Source organism: Chrysemys picta, chromosome 9, assembly GCF_011386835.1.
Source record: "Chrysemys picta bellii isolate R12L10 chromosome 9, ASM1138683v2, whole genome shotgun sequence".
Lineage (NCBI taxonomy): Eukaryota > Metazoa > Chordata > Testudines > Emydidae > Chrysemys > Chrysemys picta.
In genome coordinates this window covers 34,949,632-34,974,155 of record NC_088799.1, presented here as the reverse complement: position 1 = coordinate 34,974,155, position 24,524 = coordinate 34,949,632, and the positions used below count along the sequence as shown (strand labels likewise).

Genomic DNA, 24,524 nt, shown 5'->3' with positions numbered 1-24,524 from the left:
TTGATTAAAGTAATCTCAACTATGTTGTTGCAGGTAATAGTGAAGACATTCCATTTTCCAGACCATCAGATCTGGACCTTATACAGTCTGCTCCATTCAAACCTCTGTCATTGAAAACTCCTCCCCGGGTTATCTCACTTAGCGAGCGACCACTAGATTTTCTGGATCTAGAAAGACCCCCAACGCAGACACCTCAGAGTGAAGAGGCTAGTATTTTATTTTTAACTTTTTCCTAGTTGTGAAAGTTTACTGAAGAAGAAACATGGAATGGTGAATGATCCCTACATTGTGATCCAGATGAGTTTATTACCATAAAATGGGTAGATATAAAAATATTTTTACAAAGTACTGTGTGCACATACTAGTAATAAGATAACCCTCTAACCATTTGCAGTTAAAGTGAATATAGAACCTAGATACCATCGTTAGAACTGGTTTAAAAATAAAAGAACAAAATGCCTTGTTTGACTAAAGGGAAACTTACACAAGAAAATTCTGTTTTCACTGACATTTTTCAGGTTATCAGAAAACCGAAAATCTAAAAATTCAGTGAAAACAAAAAAAATTTCTCAATTATTTGGTGGGAAATAAAATATATTTCCTAACCAGCTCTAATAGGTAAGTGTCTATTTTATAGCCATGGCTGTCAGTATTTTCATTTTATTCCCTATTTTCCAGATGCGTATGCTTTAACTTGGCCATGTTTGAATTGCACCAGGAACAATCTTGGTGTCCAGGTCAATGCAGAATTTTATGTCAGTGTGTTGAAAATGCATCAGTAGGTTCTAAATTAAGTCTGAGACTCAGGAAACTAAGTGTCCTTAAAGCCAGTTCAATTAAAATATTTGCTAAATGCATACGGGAGTCAAAAAGGCAAATGACATAAGATTGTTTAAATCATCACCTTGAATACTTCAATTCCAGTCACTTCATCTCAAATAGAACATGGCAGAAATAGAAAGGGTTCAGCAAAGGATAATGAAAGTGATTAGAGACATGCAAAACTTCAATAATAGGAGTGATTAAAAAGGAATTGGGACTTTGTTTTAGATCAGATAAATAAGAGATGATGTGATAAAGGTATAAAATAATGCAGTTTAGAGAGGGTAAATCAGGAGCTCCTATTTACCCTTTCTTTATAATACTAGCACAAAGGGACAACAAATGAAACTGAAAGACAACTAATTTAATTTAAAACTGATAAAAGGGGATTCTTTTTTACACAGTATATAATTAACCAGTGTAACTATTGCCACAGGATATTATTGAGAGCAAGAGAATAGCGGGATTAAAAAAGTATCAGATCTGCATGAAAACCAGTTTCCATTGTTGATATAATCAACAGTAAGTAAAATGTTGTTAATAAAGCTGTAAAAATGTGTTTCAGGGAACAAGACAGCACTGGCTTAGGGATGGATAAGATGACTTAATAGATATGTTCTGTCTCCAATTTTCTAAGCAGCCAAATGTTTGTTAAACTGCATATGTAAAACACAGAATTACTGTTTATTGTTTCAGACTTGATGGGCTTCTACTATCCTTTCTAACAGTAATTGTGTGGATGGTTAATAGAAGCAGTAATGGGCATAAGGGATTGCCTCCTCATTCATCTAAAATTCCAATACCTCCCACAACACACCTTTCAAGATCCATGGGTCCTACACATGCCTGTCACAACATGTGGTGTACCTCATCCAGTGTACTAAATGCCCCAATAGCAACTGTGTGGGTGAAACCAGATAATTGCTACACTCTCAAATGAACTCTCACAGAAAATAAAACAAAAACACCATATCATCCATAGGTGAACACTTTTCACAAAACAATCACTCCATATCTGACCTCTCAGTCCTCATCTTCAAAGGAAGCCTTCGCAACACCTTCAAAAGACAAGCCTGAGAGCTTAAATTCATAACTTCGCTAGACACTAAAAATCATGGTCTTGAGAGATGCTGGATTAATGGCTTATTATAACAATGTGTAACCCACTAGTCTTCACCCCCCCCCCTTTTTTTTTGTGTGTCCTATGACTGCAGAGGTATTAACAGGCCACTTCATCTTGAATAGTCCCTGGGAACAGTGTTTCTGAACCTGTTTGATACCAGGGACAGGCTGCTTTCCAGGGAGCTCTCAGGGACCAGCGCCGGCCCATTGACTGATCGTTGAGAAACATGGCCTTAGAATATGTGTTAATTACTTATGCTAACCAATCTGTTCTACCTTGCATTTAGCTGTGTCACTGAGTGCCTTTCCCTGGTCTGAAGAAGAGCTCTGTGTAGCTCAAAAGTTTGTCTGTTTCACCCACAGAAGTTGGAGACAAGGTGGTGAGGTAATATCTTTTAATTGAGTTTCTAATACAGTTTATCCCAAATGACTTGGTGCTGTCCAAGACACTTGAATAAATGGAATTTTAGATAGACAAAGTGGGTGAGATAATATCTTTTACTGGACGAACTTCTGGTGGGGAGAGAGACAAGCTTTCGAGATTACGGAGAACTCTTTTTCAGGTCTGGGAAACTTACTTGAAAGCTCGTCTCTCTCCCCACCAGAAGTTCATCCAGTAAAAGATATTATCTCACCCACTTTGTCTTTCTAAAATTCCATTTATTCAAGGGTCTTGGACAGCACCAAGTCATTTGGGATAAACTGTATTAGAAACTCAATTCTGTATACTGTAAACAGGGCCAGATTCTGCCATCCGGTGCACTTCTGTACTCACTTTGATATCAATGAGAGCTATGAATGTGTTCTGAGAGCAGATTCGGTGAACAGCCTTTAGCACAGTGCTTGAGGAAAACTCCTGAAAAACAATCTCTCTTCCTCTCTTTGTCTCCCTCTTCCACTTCTTTTTGTTTTTGCAGGTTCGTTCAGTGGGAAGATTGAAGAGAGAACGTTCCATGAGTGAAAACGCTGTTCGCCAAAATGGTCAATTGGTCAGAAACGATTCCATGTGAGTAGAGATCTGGGATGCAGTGACTTAAGGGCAACTTAATTAGTATTTTGTTCTCTCTCTTTCCTCCTGTTTGCTTTTCCCATTGATGTTTGGTATACTAATTTCAAACACTGAATCCCAGGTAAGTAACACAAGTTTGAACATTATAGAACTGCAATATGTTTCCTGAATAATCAACTCTTTAACCCTGTTTTTTGTGCAGTTGGCTGACTTCATTTACGATACAATCTTCCTGTTCTGTTTGGAGTTTAGGATCTTTTTTCAGTTGTGGTTTTGCTGTTTTTTGCCATGAGCTGCAGATCACAACTTTAGCTCAACTGCTTTTCCATGTGACTTCTAGTTGTCTGCCTGTAACTTGAAAGAGGTTATCAGATCATGATTCTGTGTGCAATACTTTCTCCCACGTTTCAGGATATTCTTCCAAGAAATTGAGTTTTACATTGTGTGTCAAAGATGTCCCCACCTTTTTGTGTGATCCATTGAATAAGAGCAAAGAAATTGGTGCACCCTCATAATTACATAAGTAATTTTCTCTAACGTCATAAAAATATAATTTATTTGAAATCTATCAATATATCTTCACGTTGAGAAGCGGGCGAGTGGCAGACACCCCTTTTTATTGGGTGTGGGTGGATGTGGAAATGTTGTAATCATATACATCTCATCCCCTTTTGATGAAATTTAATAGAACATTTAAGTAGTTAAATTTTGAGTATACTTCAGTTAAGTTTTTTCACCATGGTATAAAAACACAAGAGGCTGGCTGTTTTTTTTTTTTAATCATTGCAATTGTGCCTTGTATTCCTTCTGCTACTGTCTGAAATTGCCACCCCTGTGTTCTAATTGGAATTAGGAATGTGTTTGCTGGATCTAAACAATTGTGACTTGGATAATAAGCCTATATATTGTATGAAATATGTGCTAGTTCTCCATTCTATTCAGCTGTAAGGATCACAGTTTCCATGGTATAGTGAATTATTGACAGAAGCTTATTTGAGTAATTTTAGGCTTTTATTCTTGCCATTGGATGGGTCTGATTCACTTTCCTCCACAAACAGGAGAAGAGCCCACAGTAAGCAGCTTAAATTCAAGTTACATTAAACCCTTTAATTAAAAAGACAGTCCTGTCAAAACATTTTGCCTCTTAGGATGTTTAACCCTTGCTTATCTTGTCCTCTTGGTCTAACTTTACATGCTGGTTTGACTGACAGCCAAGTATCATTGTGCATTGTCCACTTTGGTGTCTCAATAAAGGCTCCATCTAACCTGGAGATTAATCTTCAGAATCCATTGTAAATACAATTTGCATAACTAGTGTATATGGAGCAAAACCATTTAAAAATATTCTCTAGACTAGAACATAGTGACAGAAGCATAGCCCTGTATTTTTAAATCTTATTCCCTATCCACTCTGGCCAGACAAACTGTTTATACCATGCTTAAACTAGTCCTGCTAACATGGTATAATTCCTACATAACTAGGGCATAAGATGATTCTCATGCACTTCTAGGAACTATTTTTAAAACAGGGAAGGGGAGAGTTAAAGATTTTTCTATTCTGCTTTTTAAAGCTTTCTGGGAGCATGTTGTACCTCAAATAGCTATAACACTGTACAGATTATGGCTGAGATTTTTCAAAGGAATTTAAGAGGAATTAAGCACCCATATCCCACTGAAAGTCAATGGGAGTTGAGTGCCTAACTTTTAGGTTCCTTTGCAAATTGCAGCTTGGGCTTTTATCTTTTCCTCCAAAATATCACATAAACAAATGACTTTGCAGAGTCATTGTACTCTCAAACCCTACAGTGATAAAAATGTAGAGAGATTTTGTCTTTAAAGTACATTAAATACCTGACTCTTAACAGCTATAATATTTTGGAATAAAGATGGGCTGATAGGTTGTGTGACATTCCAGTATGTGTGCTGTGAGAGTGACAGAAATAAAAACATTCTTCGAAGAGCCAGCCCGGATTTGAGGGAAGGAGTTGGCACTGCTCCTGATTTTGTATGTGTGTGGGGTCGGAGTGGAGTTGACAGATGTTGCTGAATGTGTTGTCATTTATCTCCTTGTTACCCTATTGCATGCAGTGGCTGTCATGAGAATTTGTAGTTGGATGGGAGTTGAACAGTGACAGTAATACTTAGATTCTCAAATGTTTGTAAGGACCAGTTGACGTGGTAATGACTAGGCACGTGTTGGTACAATAACTAACTGTTGAGCAGTAATGATGGTTCTCTAAATTACCTTCCATTTATTTAATATGATGCTTATTTAAGAGAATCACAATTATTATTTAAGGTGGCACAGATCAGATACTGTCCCAAGAAATAAGATGTCACGATTCCAGTCACCCTTCTCGACTAAGGACTACACATAAGCTTAACTGTTAATTACAGTACATGAAAGTCAAGAGTATTTTTAATTATGTAGCTCTCTGCACTACTAATCTTATAATTAGAATGTCTGTAATTCAATGCATAATACTTGAAATAGTTCTTAGTATGCTGAGAGCCTGACTTCTACCTGTAATTCTGTTGCAGGATTTCTCAAACTTTACACCTCATTCTTCCTGTAAGGTACTGGGGTAAAGAAATGTTTGGGCTTACATTAGTGGAAACTCTCTCTTAATTTAAGCGCAGGCAGAAGTTAAGAGGGGAGAATTTCCACTCAGAACATACACCTCTACCCCGATATAACACGAATTTGGATATAACGCGGTAAAGCAGCGCTCCGGGTGGCTGGGGCTGCATGCTCCAGCAGATCAAAGCAAGTTCAGTATAACGTGGCTTCACCTATAACACGGTAAGATTTTTTGGTTCCCGAAGATAGCGTTATATGGGGTAGAGGTGTAGTTGCAAAGCAAAAAACAGAGGAATATGTTCAACGTATGGACATTCCTTGGCCATTTCAGCTTAGCTGGGGAAACAGAGCTTTATGTTGGTTATTACCAGCTGACACTGAATCCAAGGATTGATGACTTTTTATTCTAAAACAAGTGGTCCAGCAAGAATATGTGGCAGAGGAGAGTATTTATTTTTTTCTAGACTCTCTCCTTTTCCCTGGAAGAGGCTGGTGCCTCCTCGGGGAGACTAACCTCATAGTTTGAGAAATGCTGTTCTTGTGGGGGAAGGAGGTGATGGAGTTTACATTTTAGAAATGGAACATGCTTTAACTCCTAATACATCTTAATTAATCTGTGTTAAAGCTATTTAATCATCCTGATTATCTAAATCTATTTACTGGAAATTTGCTCCTTTAGAAGCATGAGGCAGATCCAAGTCTGAATAATAAGTAAGACACCTCTACGTCTTCCACAGTTGTCTAACTGGCCTTCCTGCAAACACTGTTCAACCATAAACCTTAAATATTTTACAGTGTTGCTGAGCTCTACTAGTTTATTGTTTCAATAATTTCCCAGTTGGTTCAATTTCATCCCAAATGCACATCCTTCATTTACATGTTTTAAGCAGTCTATAGTTACAAACCTGCTAAAATGCTTCCTGAAAATGCCTTTTGTGAAATCTCTGCAGCAATATAGTATTAAATCCCAAGAAGGTTTAATTACAAAAATAGAAAAGACAAAAGAAAGGCAGAAAAAGGTTTTGTAGATAGTACAGTAGTTAGAGTAACTGATGACAAGTGTGAAACACTGAAATGTAGGAGCACCTTGTATGTAATTCCCTTGGGAGAGCTGTACATGAAATGTTTACTCCATATACTACTTCATACTATCTGCTTGACTTTGTGTATAGAATACTTTAGGGTACATCTACACTGGAATAAAAGACCCACAGCACAGAGTCCCAGAGTCTAAGCTCCAGCCCATGCCCAAATGTCTACACAGCAATTTTTAGCCTTGTAGCCCGAGCGATGCGAGCCCAAGTCAGCTGACCCAGGCTAGCCACAAGCGTTCAATTGCTGTGTAGAATTACCTTCAGAGACTTAACAAATGAATCAACTATAGCTGTATGCCCTTGAATCCCGAGGGAAGATCACAGAAGGGGAATTAACTCAATTCAGTTTTCCTTAACTACTTCTGTTTTCACATACAATTCATTTTCTGCCCCTGAAACTTCAAGCTGTGTCTGCGTAATAATTCCCAAGCTTGGTCAGAACCAAAACAGAAGGGTTTCTCTTACACTGATTATCTAGTTTAGAGGGATATATAAGTTAACAAATTGCCTTTGTGGAGAAAACTTTCTTAATAAGAATTGTCTTTCTGCCTGTGTAGTTTGGCTCCTATCCAAAAGCAAATAAATCTTACGATTTGAATAATCTCTGAGACTGTCCTTGCAAGCAGCCTATAAAACAATCCTTTCTTGTAGCCAGTTTGGGGCTCGCTGAACTGGATGTAGTACAGTGGACTAGCGATTAGATCAAGGACTAAGAGTCATGTAGCTCTGGATTATATTCTCAGCTCGGACTTTAGCTTGCTCTGTGATATTGTGGAAGTCACTTAATCTCTCTGGTTCTCAGTTTTCCTCCATTAAATTGAGTGATAATATTTACCCACTTTGTAAAGCCAATTGACGTTCTCAGAGACAATTCAGAATAATTTGATGGTATACAAATTCAAGCAGCTAGTTCTTGTTGTGAGACCTTCAATTTATTCAGCACAGCTGTTAATGCAAAATGTCTACTAGAAGTACAATATATGTTTCTATTCAGTGGTTCCCTCGAAATCTTTACAAAACCTTTTGTATATAGATAACATTACTGAGGTATTTAGTATTTATAGACCGGGGCGGGGGGTGGGGGAGAGGGAGTGTGAAGAGGGAAGCATTCTGTAGTTTGTCCAACCTCTATATTTGTTATCATAAGAACATAAGAATTGCCCTACTGGGTCAGACCAAAGGTCTATCTAGCCCAGTATCCTGTCTTCTGACAGTGGCCACTGCCAGGTGCCCCAGAGGGAATGAACAGATAATCATCAAGTGATCCTTCCCCTGTCGCTCATTTCCAGATTCTGGCAAACAGAGGCTAGGGACACCATTCCTACCCATCCTGGCTAATAGCCATTGATGGACCTATCCTCCATGAATTTATCTAGTTCTTTTTTGAACCCTGGCCTTCACAACATCCTCTGGCAAGAAGTTCCACAGGTTGACTGTGTGTTGTGTGAAGAAATGCTTCCTTTTATTTGTTTTAAACCTGCTGCCTATTAATTTCATTTGGTGATCCCTAGTTCTTGTGTTATGAGAAGTAGTAAACAACACTTCCTTATCTACTTTCTCTACACCAGTCATGATTTTATAGACCTCAATCATATCTCCCCTTAGCCATCTCTTTTCCAAGCTGAAAAGTCCCAGTCTTATTAATCTTTCCTCATAAAGATTAATCATTTTTGTTGCCCTTTTCTGAACCTTTTCCAGTTCCAATATATCTTTTTTCAAGATGTGGGCATACCATGGATTTATATAGAGACAACATGATATTTTCTGTCCTATTATCTATCCCTTTCTTAATTATTCCCAGCATTCTGTTTGCTTTTTTGACTGCTGCTGCACATTGAGTGGATGTTTTCAGAGAACTATCCACAATGACTCCAAGATCTCTTTCTTGAGTGGTAACAGCTAATTTAGACCCCATCATTTTATATGTAGAGTTGGGATTATGCTTTCCAATGTGCATTACTTTGCATTTATTAACATTAAATATAATCTGCCATTTTGTTGCCCAGTCATCCAGTTTTGAGAGATCCTTTTGTAGCTCTTTGCAGTCTGCCTGGGTCTTAACTATCTTTAGTAATTGTGTATCATCTGCAAATTTTGCCACATCACTGTTTACCCCTTTTTCCAGATAATTTATGAATATGTTGAATAGGAGTGGTCCCAGAACAGACCCCTGGGGGACACCACAATTCACCTCTCTCCATTCTGAAAACTGACCATTTATACCTACCCTTTTTTCCCTATCTTTTAATCAGTTACCAATCCATGAGAGGTCCTTCCCTCTTATCCCATGACTGCTTACTTTGCTTAAGAGCCTTTGGTAAGGGACCTTGTCAAAGGCTTTCTGAAAATCTAAGAACACTATATCCACTGGATCCCCTTGGTCCACGTGCTTGTTGACCCCCTCAAAGAATTCTAGTAGATTGGTGAAGCATGATTTCCCTTTACTAAAACCATGTTGACTCTTCCTCAACAAATTATGTTCATCTATATGTCTGACAATATTGTTCTTTATTATAGTTTCAACCAGTTTGCCCAGTACTGAAGTCAGGTTTACAGACCTGCAATTGCTGGGATCACCTCTGGAGCCCTTTTTAAAAATTGGCATCACATTAGCTATCCTCCAATCATCTAGTACAGAAGCTGATTTAAATGATAGGTTACAGACTACAGTTAGTAGTTCTGCAATTTCACATTTGAGTTCCTTCAGATCTCTTCGGTGAATACCAATGGCTTCTGCAGCTAACTCAATCATCTTCCCCTTCATTTTCCTGTTTGTTCATAATCTGGAAAAGAAAAACAAGCTTTCTTGCTTTTTCAGGTCCCAAATGATTTCTCAATTTGGAATGAATTAGTCCAACGGAAGAAAATATTCTTTCTACACCGGCAGAAGCAGCTACTTCTGTTAAAAGTGAGATTATCACTACAACAGTGTCTGAATCCAAGTGCTTAAGTGACTTCCACCAGTTCACTGGTGTGACTTTCTTCAAAACATCAGCAGCAAGCATATATTTCTTGAATGGTTCTTATTCCCAAATTGGGTGTCTTTTACGGCCTGCTGCCATTATAGGTTTTTCCTGCTAGTGAGAGAATGGTATGGTAGATCTCAAATCAATGAAGGCTACACTCAGAAAGATCTTAAGACTTCTGGAATATGCTGCTCAAACAGTTTCATTTTTGTTTCTACTGCATGTCCCTCCTTTCTCACATTTATCTCAAGACGACTTCTCCTTGCCCAGATCTATTCCGCCTCCAACAATCTTCTATTCATTTAACTTTTTGAAACTTTGCACTTCTAGAGATTGATAAGGGATTGACTGTGTACAGAAATTTGCAGAGGGACAATAGGGTTGAAGTCTGTTATTTCTCACCTCTCTATATTCTTTATTTATTTTAAAAACATTTTTGCTGTTAACAAGCATGTTATCTCTGGAGACACAAATCCACAGTTTGAGAACGGCAAAACTAAGCATCTCTGATGGTGTGTTCTAGACTGAGCACTGAGTCCCACTGGGTAGATAGAAAGATTAACCTAAGTAATCTATACAGAAGCCCCTGGGACCCCATATGATTGGGTCCCTAATCCATGAACTATTGGAACTCATTTACAAAACTTTTCTTAAACATTACATGAATATATTGTCTCATACTATAAAATTAGACTTTATAATCCCTATTCCATGATGAGATATCTTTGAGCTATAATGTATCTTAATTAAAACAATCTTTAGATAGGTTTTTTCTTCAAAAAGCATTTTATCAAAAAAATCTGATTTAAATTAAAAAAAATCTGTTTTATTTGATTTTTTTTTTTAAATCATTGATTTCTATCCACCCTGGATATTTATAATATGTAATCACAGTGCAAAAGTAATCTTAAGTATGGAAAAAAGGAACGTGCAGGTGATTTATTTTTTTTCAAGTAAGAACACAGCCAAAACCATAAAATGGCAAAATAAATGTTTGCTATAGTCTTTGTTTCTATTTCTGTAAATTCTTGCCTAAGTGCTACATCTCTAAAGTCTTGTGAAAATATCTCCCAATAAACACCATGTTGGCCATTGTCAGTCAAGCACCAAGGTAATTCATGATTTCAGGACAAAACTTCAGTTGCGAACTAAGCTTATCGCATCTGTCGAGATACTATGCAGTAAAAGTTATTCCTCATCTCATCTCTCCTTATGTCTTCATCTTTGGATTGGGAGTCAGAAATCCAACTTTTGCATTCCTGTTGATCCTCAAGCTGGCTGTGCCACTGTTGTGAATGGACTGATGGCCAGTGTGATGCTGACCCTCCTTTTCAGTACAGTTGTTTTTTGTACCACCCATTGTTTTAATCTCCGCATCAGCTGAACACACCTTCCACAATCCAAGAATAACTAGACAATGAAAATCTCTGATCCAGCAAAGGAGGGATTCAGGTATACTCATTTCCACAGTTAAAGCTTTACTTAAATAACAGTTTCTTGAGAACACAGGCAAAAGCTCAGGAAGATTGGAACTCAAACTCAGAATATTGTAGCAGTAAAGCAGCAATGATAGACAAAGAAGCTCAAAGGAACATCCAGTGTTGGTCACGAGCAATCGTCTTGAATTACAAACCATCTCAGAATTCTAAAGAGTACAGTGAATCAGACTCTTTCAAATATAATTACAGTAACTCCTCGTTTAATGTTGTAGTTATGTTCCTGAAAAATGTGACTTTAAGCGAAACGATGTTAAGCAAATCCAATTTCCCCATACGAATTAATGTAAATAGGGGGGGTTAGGTTTCAGGGACACTTTTTTTCACCAGACAAAAAACTATATATTATATAGACATACACACAGTATATGTTTTAAACAAACAATTGAATACTGTTCACAGCTATGATGATTGTGAAGCGTGGTTGAGGTGGTGAAGTTAGAGGGTGGGGTATTTCCAAGGGAATGCCTTGCTGCTAAATGATGAACTAGCACTCAGCTGAGCCCTGAAGGGTTAACACATTGCTGTTAATGTAGCCTCTCACACAAGGCAGCACGAACACGAGGGAGGGGAGACAGACACACACCTTGTGTGTGGGAGAGAGAGAGAGAGATGCACACCGCCCCTTTAAGTAAACTGACCCACTCTTAAGTGCATTGTCTTTTTAAGTGGATCAGGAAATTGAGACAGCAGCTGCTGCCCCAAGCTCTCTCTGTCTCTCTCCAGCCGTGTCCCCTCCCTGCTCTCTATGGAGAAGGGGTAAGCGGGGGCGGGGGAGGGGGACACCTTGACATTAGCCCTCCCTTCCTTCCCTCCTTGCACAGCAAGCAGGAGTCTCTGGGAGCAGCTCCAAGGCAGAGGGCAAGAGCAGCACATGGCAGCATGGGGAGGGATAGCTAAACTGCCGATTGATAGCCTGCTGGGCGGCTGCAGCACAGGGAATTTAGGGGAGCGGGGAGTTGATGGGGCTGCCGGTCCACCCTGGTTCCAAGCCCCCACCAGCTAACTGCAACGGGCTGCTCTTCCTGCAAGCAGTGGACAAAGCAGGTGGCTGCCAAACAACGTTAGAAGGGAGCATTGCACAACTGAAAATGAGCATGTTCCCTAATTGATCTGCAACGAAACAATGTTAACCAGGATGACTTTAAGTGAGGAGTTACTGTACTAAATTATCAACTTAGCAAGAATGAATTCAGGCTAAACAAGCATATCATTATTAATTAAAATTTGTTTTTATTTTCCTAAAAATAAATATCCTGGTGTAAAGGCTTATATGGCTAATGGCAAGTTAATAAGAGGAATAAATATACAACACAAAGATGTTTGATCAGAATTTAATAGTGTCCAGCAGAAATGTTTGCAAAATAAATCATGTACAAAAAATCCCCTGTAATGCTTACATTTTAAACGCAGTTCACTTTTCTTTGATAGAATGGTCAGAATTTCAGTTCATACACTTCGTCATCTTTGGTAGATGAATTTTGTAGTTTTATTCTAACTTCTTACAGTTAAACCTTGGTTCTTTAACCGTCAGACACAATCAAATCAAAATACTATCATAATCTCACTTTCATTGTTAAACGTAAGAGACCTTTTTTTGCTTCAAGAGATGGACTTATGCCAGGTTGTCATGGTTGCATTAATACATAATTATCTTGAAGTAGTACTTCAAAAGAGATTATGGGTGGGATTTTCAAAAATGTCAGATGTTGGCCTAACTCTGCTCCCATTGATGTCAGTGAATACTGAGGACTTCTGGAAAAAAAACACCCTCTATATCTGTAACAAAATCACAGCCTTGTGTAATGTAAATTGTATTTGGTTCCTAAGATTATTAACAAATGTAAATGTGAATCCATCTACTACTCTTTTTGACAGTGTTTACCTGGTATTGGTGGGCAAAGGGTAAGATCAAATGGAATCCACTTAAACTTTGGAACTGGGGCTGGCTGAAGAAGTTCTTTATTTAAAATCTGACAACAGTGTTTTTCTCTTCATTTGCTATGCTTGTACAAACAGTGTGACACCATCACTACAACAGGCTCGTGTCTGTCGTCCTCATATGTTACCTGAAGATGGATCTAATATTTACTCTGCTCGTGGCATTTTGTCGCTTATCCAGTCTTCTACTCGTAGGGCTTACCAGCAGGTCTTGGATGTGCTGGATGAAAATCGCAGGTGATTGGCCATCAGTGATTCTGCCAGCTCTTACTGCTTTTTTTTTTTTTCTTCCCCCTGTTTTCTCCTTTTTAGTGGAGTGTGGTATCTGTTTACTAATTAATATGGGATGATATTACTTTGCTTTGCTTTCTTTTGCTTTCATTGTTTATAAATAACTTAATTGTCCAAAATTCACATTTCAAAAGGCTCCATTATCTAGTATCTTACTTCAATCAAATATAGCATTTAAAGAGTGTGTGTTTGGTTTCTATTTCCCTTCATGTAAAAATCAAAATAGGAAAGGCTAATCTGGTGATTGGAAGGCTTAGTTTATGTGCTGTTTGCAAATTGTTAATTTGTTAGATGTTTTCTGTAGCTTTTGGCAATCCAAATGATGATGGATCACAAGTCTGCAGGCTTCTTACAACATCCTTGACCTTTCTGTTACTCGCTGTTGGAACAAATCAATAAGATTGGGTTGACGTTGTCATGATTCAGTGGAACTAATATGAAGGAGCAAGTTGGAAACTTACCTAAGATAATTCACCTCCAATATTTTTCCAAACAATATTTTTGGAAAAAATGTTAGACCTTTAACCTGTGCCAGTTGTTATTCCAAATAGTAAATAAGTTAATTATGTAACCGATGACTGTCATTTTGTCTACATGTTGTGCTCAGATGATAGGTATTAACTGCATTGCTATTGAAATACTTTCTGGATGGTATTCTGAGAACTATTTGTTCAGTACTGCCATTCTTTGGTGACCGTCTTATTGAGAAGTATACTATTACACTTTTATGGATAAGCTGGTTTATAAAGGGTAGTTATTTGGCCAGAATTAGCCCATTTGTGCCATTTATTGTACGCTGAATTTGATCCTTTATCCTTAATTTGTTAGTACTGTAAGATTGACGCATCCAACAATATAACATCACTTATAAAGACTAATAATGGTGACGTTAATTTATCAAACCTCATCTGTTAATTTAATGGGCTGCATTAGAGAGGTACACATAACTTGCTTCCAGTTCCTGCGGAGTTGACCCAAAAGCCTTTGAAGTAATTACTGGGGAATTCTTGGAATAGCATTTTAGCACTGGAATTGTCTGCATCAGGGAATTCTTAAAAACTCTGCCCCTCACCCTCTCGATTATAGCATCCCAATGAAATGTTTCTATAATATTCCCTGGTGTAGACAAGGCTTAAGTTAAGCTGTTTCTTTCCCATTCATTTTGGTAAGGGATCGTATCGTGACTGTCAAGCCAATCTTATAGTGTGTGGTCAGTGTTCAAACTGACCCCTCCTATAGCTAATAGAGTTGTCAACATGTTCACACAGAATTATCTATCTATCTCAAGGTCACGTAATTGTGAAGCACTCCAGACTTGTTGGTCTTACGCTCAAAGACAGATTTTCAAAGAGGCCTAAGAGAGTTAGATACCCAGTTCCTATTGAATTCCACTGAGTTGGGCACCTAATGACTCCCTTAGGGTCTTTTTAAAACCGCACCCATAATTTTTACCAAGATTTTGATCCTTGTCCAACAGTTTGGTGGATAGTAATGACTTAACATTTTCATATCCATATCAATAAAAGGTTAAACATAACTGTAATATGTTTTAGTTTTGCAAAATTGCCCCTCCCAAGTAAGGCAGAGTTAACTGTCCAAGCTTAAGAAAAAAAAAAACATTTAAAGATTTATAGCATGTAGAAGACTCATTAAAAATATATGGTGAAATACTGTTCCCATTGAGTTTAATGAGAGGTTTGCCTTTTACTTCAATGGGGCAGGATTTCACCCATATTCTCTTGGATTTATGGAAAAAAAATAGAACCTTCAAATATTGTTTGCCTGTCTCATAATTATCTGATGAGCTTCCCTGAAAATTTCAGAGAACAGCCTTACTGTTTCTGGATTTTATTTTGATTTTGATGTATTTCTTTATGGAAATTCCTAAAGGAAACTGCAAACTATTACTATCCATCTACAATTTTGGCAGGGTTCAAATATAAAACTATTGATGGACTAAAGGGATGGTCTTTTTTTTTTTTTTCTTTCTTGAGTAAACATATTTTCAGATGTTTAGATCTTCCAGACTATTCTGTGACTAAAGTGGGAATGTGAAATTTGGATAATCCACATGCATGGTTACAAAATAGATATATTTTAAATGTTTCAAACTGTTTTTCTTTGCTCTATGTAGCATAGTGTTCCCTATGTATTTCAAGGCATATCTGTTCTTATTTTAATATTAATTATATACTTTTGTCATTTGGTGTCACTGAAAGATCTTTTTAAATGAACAAGTTTTGATTGTTCTATTTACTGGAAATACTCTTTGGTTTGGTTTTGGCTTGCTTTTCTGTTTCAAAATATTGCCAGTTGATGTCCCAGTCTAGTAAAATTGCTGATGGTAGTTTTATGCTATTGTAGATAAGGAATTATTCTTAGAATTTTATTAGTATTACTAACCTATTAGACTATTTAAATTGAAAATATAATTTAATTCTCACTATTTATACTGTCTGTTTACTCTTGCATTTTATTCAGCTTGGACAATGAAAATAGGTCAGTTTCATTTTCTTTATAACAAGTCTTCACTTTCTGGTTCTCCTGCGGTAATGTCTGTTTTGTGTTTCCAAAGCTACAGAGGAGTGTTTACATTTTCAGTGCAACCAGATTTTTTAAATTAAGTTTTGAGAAACCTTTTTTTATTTTTGGTACAACTTAAGCTTGGGACCTAAAACTAGTGTCCCTTTTAGGTTGACCCGTGTTTATAATAACACCCCCTAAAATGTTGGTAGCAACTCCATAGTTAAATTAGAGCTGAGATTTGCATTTGCATCAGAATTAAAATAACTCTTTCCCACTCTAATAATTTTAATTTTCACTTTACATTTGGACCAATAACTTTTCAGAGGGAAATGGAATTTTCTATATAATTTTTAAGGTAAAATATTTACTAACAGTTTTCAGAGGAGACATTTTAAAAATGCTCCTTCTTTGAAGTTCTACTCTGTTTTCCACACGCTTCTTTTGAATCCTTTAGAGTCTAGCTAAATAACCATTGTCCCCCACAGATGACAAATGTAACATGCTCACTCAACATCTCAGAACAGGCCGCTTTTGAAATGTTTGAATTAAACAAACAATTGCTCACCTTATTTGGCATAACTGTTTTTAGCGAAGCTAAGATTAGCTGACAGAACCATTCAGATACGGGATTTGAGATGAGATCATAGAGGGGAGAGTAAATAGGGTTCTGTGGGGCATGACGAGTTGAGAAGGGCTTTGTGAATTTGGCAGTGTTTGGGGAAACCTGAGATTGATAGGAAGAGGTTTTATGGAGGTTGGGGGGTGGTATATTTAGAGTGGGGAGTTGTAGTTCCATGGCTGTGCAGGGGGATAAGGGGCTGGAAGTGGTATAAACTTAGGGTATGTCTACACTGCAGTGTAAACCCAGAGTTCGAACTCGGACTCAAGCCTAACCCCCATTCCATCTACATACAAATTACACTAACCCAGGACTTAAACCCAGGGACCAAGCACCTCATGAGAGTGGAGGGTCGAAGTCAAGCTGGGACCAAGGGTTCAAAACTTATTGCTTTGCAGTGCAGATGCAGCCCCACTGGACTCGTGCTCGGGAAGTTCACAAAAGTATCCCACAGGCCTACTTTCTTTGTCCTCTGGACAGTCAAGTTTGGTGGACAGTCAAGTTTTATCACACTGCACCATGAACAAAGGGCTAGAGTGGCCACGTTTTGGGAGGGTGCTAGGAAGTCTGGGATACAGGTGGTGAACTCGGGCCTGCATAATGAAGTGTAGATACTGGAGCCACAGGCTGGAACCCAATATTCAACAATTCCTACCCTGGGGTTACAAATGAGTGTAGATGCTCAAGCCCTAGGTTAACAAACCCAGGTTCTGCTAACTCAAGTTCTACTAGCCCTGGGCTGACATTGCAGTGTAGACATACCCCTAATGTCTCTGCCAAGGCATTAGCACATTAAGGGCTCTCCTGGTGGTGCTGAAAGGAGCCAGGGGAGAGCAGCTTTAGTCCGATGCCTGTAGTCTGTCAGTTCACAGCTCCTCTCTGATGTACTGTAAGCAATTAATCAGAGCAGAGCTTCTCACCCAACCCACCTCCAGTTCTCCTATGGCCTTGCATCATTCTTGCCTCACCTCACTCCAAAGATTTCCAGATCAGACTTAAGGCACTCTGGCCTGTAAATCAGCATTGGTGGGTCAGCATAGGGAATCTGACACTACTGCTACTTTTTTGTGTATAAAGAGAGGACGTGGATTTCCAGGGGTGTCAAACCAAAACCTTTAATGATCACTACATTCTCATTCTCTCTCTCTCTCACACACATGTGCACACACACTAACACAAACTGAAAGCCAAGACATTCACACTTAGTCTGAATGAAAGACAGTGTCTTTCTTATATTTTTTTTTCCTCAACATCCATGAGTTCGCTACTGAATTATTTTGTTAAGGGATCCCCCAAAATGTGCTCTGTTCCAAACAAAGGAAGATGAGCTCAGATTGACCATTTCAGCCACTGTACTACTGTCTGTTTTCGCCTCCCCTATTGTGTTGCGACACATTGCGGCATGGTTCCCTCCATGTTCCATTGTGTTTGCAATGGAATATTGTGATATACTATGTACAGATGGCATCAGGGATGTGCTTAATTTTGATCATTTATTAGTATTAAATCTACTTAATGTGGTGACCAAAATGATATCAGCAAGGAAATTCAAAGTTTTAAATAATTTATGACAAAAGTTACTCCGGTCATTAAGGAAGCCCATATAGAAAGCTAATAACCAGACTAACTGTCTGTTGTACTCATAGATCTGTAAAAAATAAACTAATTGCTAGTTTTAGATAAAGTGCAAAGAGACCTAAAAGTTAGTTGTATTGATTTTAATGGTTGCTGCGTGCTATATGAGGAACGTATACTTGAAGTGAATGTTACCTTTTTGAAATATACAATCAACGAAGATGTGGCAGGGCAAAGTACTTCTACCCATCCAGTTTGCCCAGGAACTTACAGCTTTACATTTAATTTGATCTGGATAGAGGAATTAAGGCCCAGATTTTGAACGGTATTTAGGCATTATTCTGCTCAGCATTAGAAGGCCGAAGTCTCATTTTCAAAAGTGACTTAGGCACTTAAGCTCCTAATGCAGTTAAGTGTTGCAATACTGAACAGAGCAACATCTAAATATCTTTAAACATCCGGGCCTTAGAGACTTGTCCATAGATTAAATCAGAATATTAGTTTGGATTAGAACCTCATGGTGTTCTAGCTCCCAGTCTCTAGCCCCCAGATAGCTGTTTCCTAGAAAATGTAGTTACCTCTAGAAGGGTAGTGTGTTTGAGATCAGTTAGATAACAAGGTTTTCCAGATGCTACAGAACTAAACTGCCACAAATTATTATGGAGGGCAAAAACTTAGAAAGAGTTTGAAAATTCTTGAATTGTGGGTAATGAGAACACCAACATTATTATTAGGGGGATAAGAAATGAATAAGGGATATCAAAACTCATGCATCATAGTGTAAACTAACCACTAACTGCCTGAGTGGAAAGAAACTTCCTTTCTTGGCAACCTATTCCACAGTTGCCCATTACAGGGTTTCTTACAGTTTCTTCAGAAGTATCTAGTTCTGGCATCTGTCAACACAGGATCCTGGACTAGATGGAACACTGGTCTGATCAGGAATGGCAGTTCCTATGTTCTTATAAACTTATTAAATAAACTCTCTGTTCTGAAGAGGAAATATTTGCAGCAAATGATCGTTATTAAATACAACAGACCTAATTCTTTTGGGCAAGAATGCTGTCCTGTTATGTGTGTGTTGGTGGGGACGGGGGTCTTTTGTTTTCTTTTGTAAAATAACTTTCTGCATAGAGTTTCCAGGCATCAGGTTTTTTACCGGAACACCCAGTCAAAAAGGGACCCTGGCAACTCCAGTCAGCTCTGGTGACCAGGCTGCTTAAAGTCCAGTCGGTGTTGCAGCGGGGCTAAGGCAGGCTGCCTACTTGCCCTGGCTCTGCACGGCTCCCAGAAGTGGCCAGCATATCCCTGCGGCCCCTAGGTGTAGAGGCAGCCAGGTGGTTCCGAGTGCTCTTCCCCACCTGCAGGCGCTAACTCCGAGGCTCCCGTTGGCCGGAACCACAGCCAAAGGGAGCTGTGGGGGCAGCACCTGTAGGTGAGGGCAGCGTGTGGAGCTGCTTGGCCGCCCCTGCATCTAGGGGCCACAGGGACATGCCGGTCGCTTCCAGGAGCTGCCTGAGATAAGTGCTGCCAGGAGCTTGCTCCCCGCACCCCAATCCCTCTGCCCCAGCCCTGAGCCCCATCCTGCACCCCAAACCGCTCAACCCAGCCCCACCCCAGAGTTTGCACCCCCAGCCGGAGCCCTCTCCCGCACCCAACCCACTACCCCAGCCTAGTGAAAATGAGCGAGTGAGCAAGGGTGGGGGAGAGCAACAGAGGGAGGGAGGGGGGATGTAGTGAGTGGGGGGGTGTGGCCGCGAGAAAGCGGGCAGGGCAAGGGTGTTCAGTTTTCGGCAATCAGAAAGTTGGCAACCCTATTTCTGCACTGATTTCACATTCTGCTGGCTAGTGTTCAGCATATGTCGTGCAAACTTTTTTTTTATTTTTAATTTTATGGGTGAGTTTGTTGCTGATGTAAGTTAAGCACCAATATTACTGATCAGAGCCAGGCCTAGTGCAAGTAAGCACAGTTCAAGGTTTCTGCACAATTCTGCTTGTGCACGTCAATCTTCATCTTCTTGAAATGAAACTACTAATTGTGAGGTGTTTTTGTGTGTTCTTTTGTGCACACGGCTGCTCACCTCTACTCCTTCTCCGGAGAGTGTTCTCTCAGCCTTCTCAGCACCAGACCTGTGGGCTGTGTGTATCCTCTTGCCCACACATTTCTGCTCTAAAGGTCATCACACCTGGATTCTTTAGTCTTATTATAGAGCCTAGTATATTCTTGGGACTAGCATGTTGTGCAGATGTCTGCAGCTGCCCAGAAGTGAGATAAGAGTGGAAAAAAAAGTGACCCCAAGCCCTTGGAGAAGTGATTACACATCATAGATGTTTCAGCAAACAGACAGATGCTAGAGGTGAGTTACAGCCTCATTTGAGAAGTGCTACACAACCGCAACTCCACAGTAAGTTAGGAGGTGCTGTGGGTGCTCAGCAGTTCTGGAAATCGGGACCTTAGTACCTGTTCAGCAGCCATGAGCATACTAGACACAATTGTAGCAACCTGGGAAGCCTGGGCTCTTCAGTTTCTCCTGAGATGGATCCGAAGAGGATAGAAAGGAAAGAGTTAAAAAAGAAATTGGGAAGAAAGACAGTAAGTGAAGGGGAGAAGAGAAGGAGCTGAGATTGTTTTTCATTATTAGCACATTTAAAAAGCCTATATCAAGAGCTCTTATTCACAGACTTGAATCTCAACAGCATATATTCCCATAAATCAGTCTATACCATCAAGAATGACTAGGTTGTTACGATAGCTGCATACTTTTATTGTTAGTGCTATATTAAATAAGAATATTATATGGGGTATTTTGAAAATACAGTTTACAACACGATAGTAACTAGATATTATATTGTATTGAAATACCATACAATATAATTGAAAATATTTTGACATTTCTTTGTCCTTGTTTCTTTTGTTGTATCTTTTCTCTGTGTTTATGCTGTTTCCTGCTTCTGTCTTGTGCCTCCTATCTGCAATAACCTGCCATAGGCCTGTGTTACGAGGTGGGTCGGCTGCTGCCACTTCCTCTAACCCTCATCATGAAAACACCAGGTAAACTTATTTCTTTTTAGTCAGGGTGCACTATTTTAGGCTTTAAAATTTCATGACATAATTGTTCTTGATTACTGAATCCCAAAATAATTTTTGGGCCACTTATGCTTAACATAACACTTGATCAACATTCTTTCTGTGCCTAGAGATGTTCTGTAGGGCATGACCGTATGCCCATCACAGTCATTAGCAAAGCTCTCATTAAGGTTCAGGTTCTTAAAATGTGTTGTAAGCTTTAGAATTCAGTTTCAATATGTCAATTGAAGCTTTTAATCTATGATAAAAGCACATGTGGTAGTATGTCCATTGGGCCTCTGACCTCTGCTTTTCTCTGAGGCCTGGTCTACACTGCGGGGGGGGGGGGGATCGATCTAAGATACGCAACTTCAGCTACGAGAATAGCATAGCTGAAGTCAACGTAGCTTAGATCGACTTAGAATTACTTACTTCGCATCCTCGTGGCGCGGGATCGACTGCCGCGGCTCCCCCGTCAGCTTTGCTTCCGCATCTCACCGAGCTGGAGTTCAGCAGTCGACGGGAGAGCGATCGGGGATCAATTTATCGTGTCTACACTACACGCGATAAATCAATCCCCGATAGATCGATCGCTATCTGCTGATCCGGCGGGTAGTGTAGACATACCCTAAGGGAAGTAAATAAATTGGTGTGAAGCCAACTAATATCTAAAGTGTGTATAAACAGTAAAATGTAGACGTTTTCAATAATGTGCCTATTATTGTTTTGCATGGGGTTTCCCCCATCCATTTTTCTGTTAGATGGGTGTCATTTCAATGTAAGTGGGTAAAAACCTAATTTATGATCTGATGGCTGAGACTCTGAGAAATAAAGCTTTCTTTCTGCATATTATGTAAATATCACATCTTCCACCTCCCACTCTTTACCACCCCTGCCATCTCCCCAAAGTAGACATCCTAAATATACAAAAGTTATAAAGATTTTTAAAAGCTGAGTAGGGATGGTAACTCCTTTTTCTGTTATCTAAACATTAGTGTTTTAAAGTCAGAAAAATTGGTCTATAAAAATAACCCTCAACAGATCTCCAAGTCCGGATCCATACAGATCATTCTTGTGGGTTGACTTGGGAATTTATAGCTTTCATAATTGAGAGTGATTTCTGGCTCTGCCAGTATAGCTGATTACAATCTGGATCTCATATTTGGAAGGGGATTGGAGGTTGGTGAGGTGATAATGATACACTTGTCATAGACTTCATAACTGCTGCAGTCTGAGGTTGGAGTCCACCTGTGTCATTGGAGTGATGGCTCTGTTTTCAATATGCCATTTGAGGAGATTGATAGAACCAGTGAGGTTTCAGCCAGCTCTGAGGGATAGGATTGTGGTACCAACAGACTGGTCTGCAAGTGGTCTGGTGGGAATTGTATATGCCTTTTTTTTTTCTTTTCTTCAGCCATTGATGCAGTAGCCCCTAAAAGTTCCCTACTCCCTTACAAATGATCTGTGACAGGTTAAGCAAAGGGAGATGGCTGGAGCAATTGTAGTGGAAAGTCTGAGTGATTTATACCATTTAAGTATTATGCCACAGCTATATCTGAAGCAAGAAAAAGGCCTTTGTGTCATCACAACATTAGGAAATCATGCCATGTGGAACCATTTAATATAAGCTGCCTCCACCTGGCCTCAGTATCAAGTCTTCCTTGCTGTGAGGGATTTTCAAGTTTCTGCACATATAAATTTGCTCCAATCCAGATAGAGCTTTCTACCTCTGTGGCATAACAGCACTATCCTGAGGGGACTAATGCAGAGTTGTCTTTGAATTCCAGCCAGTGTCGCTTCCTGCAGTTCTGGAAGGGATGGGGGCAGTTAGGCCCATCGAGAATGTGTATTTTTATTCTCTCCAGGCTATAGTTAGGTAAAACCTGAGGATTCATTTCCTAGATGGCCTGTGAGATTATCCCCTTAAAACAGCTCAAGGACAGGTACATTCCTTCTCTGGTTTAGGGGACTGTGCCTAGTTCATATTTTTTTCCTCCAGGAAATCTGCCCAATAAAGATGAAACACAATTGTACTCATCAAGTCTATGGATACTGGTTATCTCTGAGAAACGATCCTTGGATTCAAATTTAGTTTTTTCTACAATGTTTTATAAAACCTAGACCAGCAGAAATCTTCACAGTGGTTTTTAACATACTGAAATGTAGATTTAAACATTCCTCTGCTGTATTTGCAACCTGATTGCTGCAGTGGAGAGATCCTGAAAGTGAAAAACTTCATTGATTTTCATATAGTCCAAGCTGAGGGAAATGGAAATAGTAAACAGCATAAATAACACACAGTAAATTGAATTTTAAAAGTCCCCCTGTTTTAATTATCCTTATAGGTAAGGAAATGTTTGTTGTATAGTGACTGAGGATGACAGTGGCTCTTTTGACAGGAGGTTGCCTAATCAGGTTGTCCCTTAACAAAGTTCACTACAGTTCCTTGCCTTTCAAAAACTAGTTTTTTCACATATCAATTGATAATCCAGCCAATCTCTTTCAGACACAGCATTTCTCAGGGTTCTCATTGTTATCAAAGCTTCTATTTAATTTTTTTAAACCACCAAAATATTGACAAACTACAGGGTAACTGACCTGTAACTAGAAGAAATTATGAATTCTAGTTAAATTGTGTATTCAGCTAATTGCACTCTACAGAAACTTGTTTCACTATAAGTGGCCCAAGAGAATGTTAAATGCAAAAGAACTTTCCTTATTTAAAGGGACACTGCCAATTAAAAGAATCCCACTTGCATCTGATTTTTTTATTAAGTGAAACCTACATTTACTATAATTGAGGGATTATGTACAAAAATTCATTTTCTAGTTTTTCTTTTCTGCATTTACCAGCACTCTGTATCTTAAGTCTCAGTGTTTTTCCAGTATAAGCAGTCAGTTTCCCATGCTGTTTGCAGGGTTTTTTTTTCCCCACATCATAACATCACATCAGGAAAGAGAAATAAATAAAATAGGAAAATGTGACTTTAAAGCCAAAAAAAAAAAAAAAAAAAGTCAGACACTCAGAGAAAGGTGTAGTACCTGAGATTACTTGTAACTGTTATTTGCTGCAAGAAAATCTGATTAAGAGGTAGCCTTTGATGGTCGTTTACCAGGTTTCTTGAATTGTCAGCACCATGCCAGCCTCTAATGAATGTGCTTTAGTCAGGGTTAATTTGGATAGAAACCCTTCTTGATTAATGTAGAGTTAATTAGCTAAATCTACACTAGAGTTAAATTAGTGCACTCTTTGTCCTTCTTTTAGAGCATAAAATAATCATCATGTTGAGCGGGCTGTCCAGGAAGTGGCCTGGAAACGAATTTATTTTCTAAAGGGTACGTCTATACTGCACGCCACTGATGGCAGTTGGGTACATGTAGCTACACGCTGCATTCACACTCTGGTGTGTAGCTA

At 39.0% G+C, this 24,524-nt stretch overlaps 1 protein-coding gene across 15 annotated transcripts in view; it reads left to right on the top strand.

Moving 5' to 3' along the window:
• The window catches only part of MFF (mitochondrial fission factor), a 35,829-nt gene that overhangs the window by 8,502 nt on the left and 2,803 nt on the right, over positions 1 to 24,524 (top strand). For 3 of the 15 annotated variants that reach the window (XM_065557992.1, XM_024103211.2, XM_008165885.3), the window contains 5 exons: positions 34 to 206; positions 2,862 to 2,950; positions 13,110 to 13,268; positions 15,804 to 15,821; positions 21,032 to 21,094. In XM_065557992.1, the coding sequence (XP_065414064.1) occupies positions 34 to 206; positions 2,862 to 2,950; positions 13,110 to 13,268; positions 15,804 to 15,821; positions 21,032 to 21,094 (502 nt within the window). The remainder of the gene's footprint in view (positions 1 to 33; positions 207 to 2,861; positions 2,951 to 13,109; positions 13,269 to 15,803; positions 15,822 to 21,031; positions 21,095 to 24,524) is intronic. The other 12 variants (XM_065557993.1, XM_065557991.1, XM_065557988.1 and 9 more) reach the window with 4 other exon arrangements.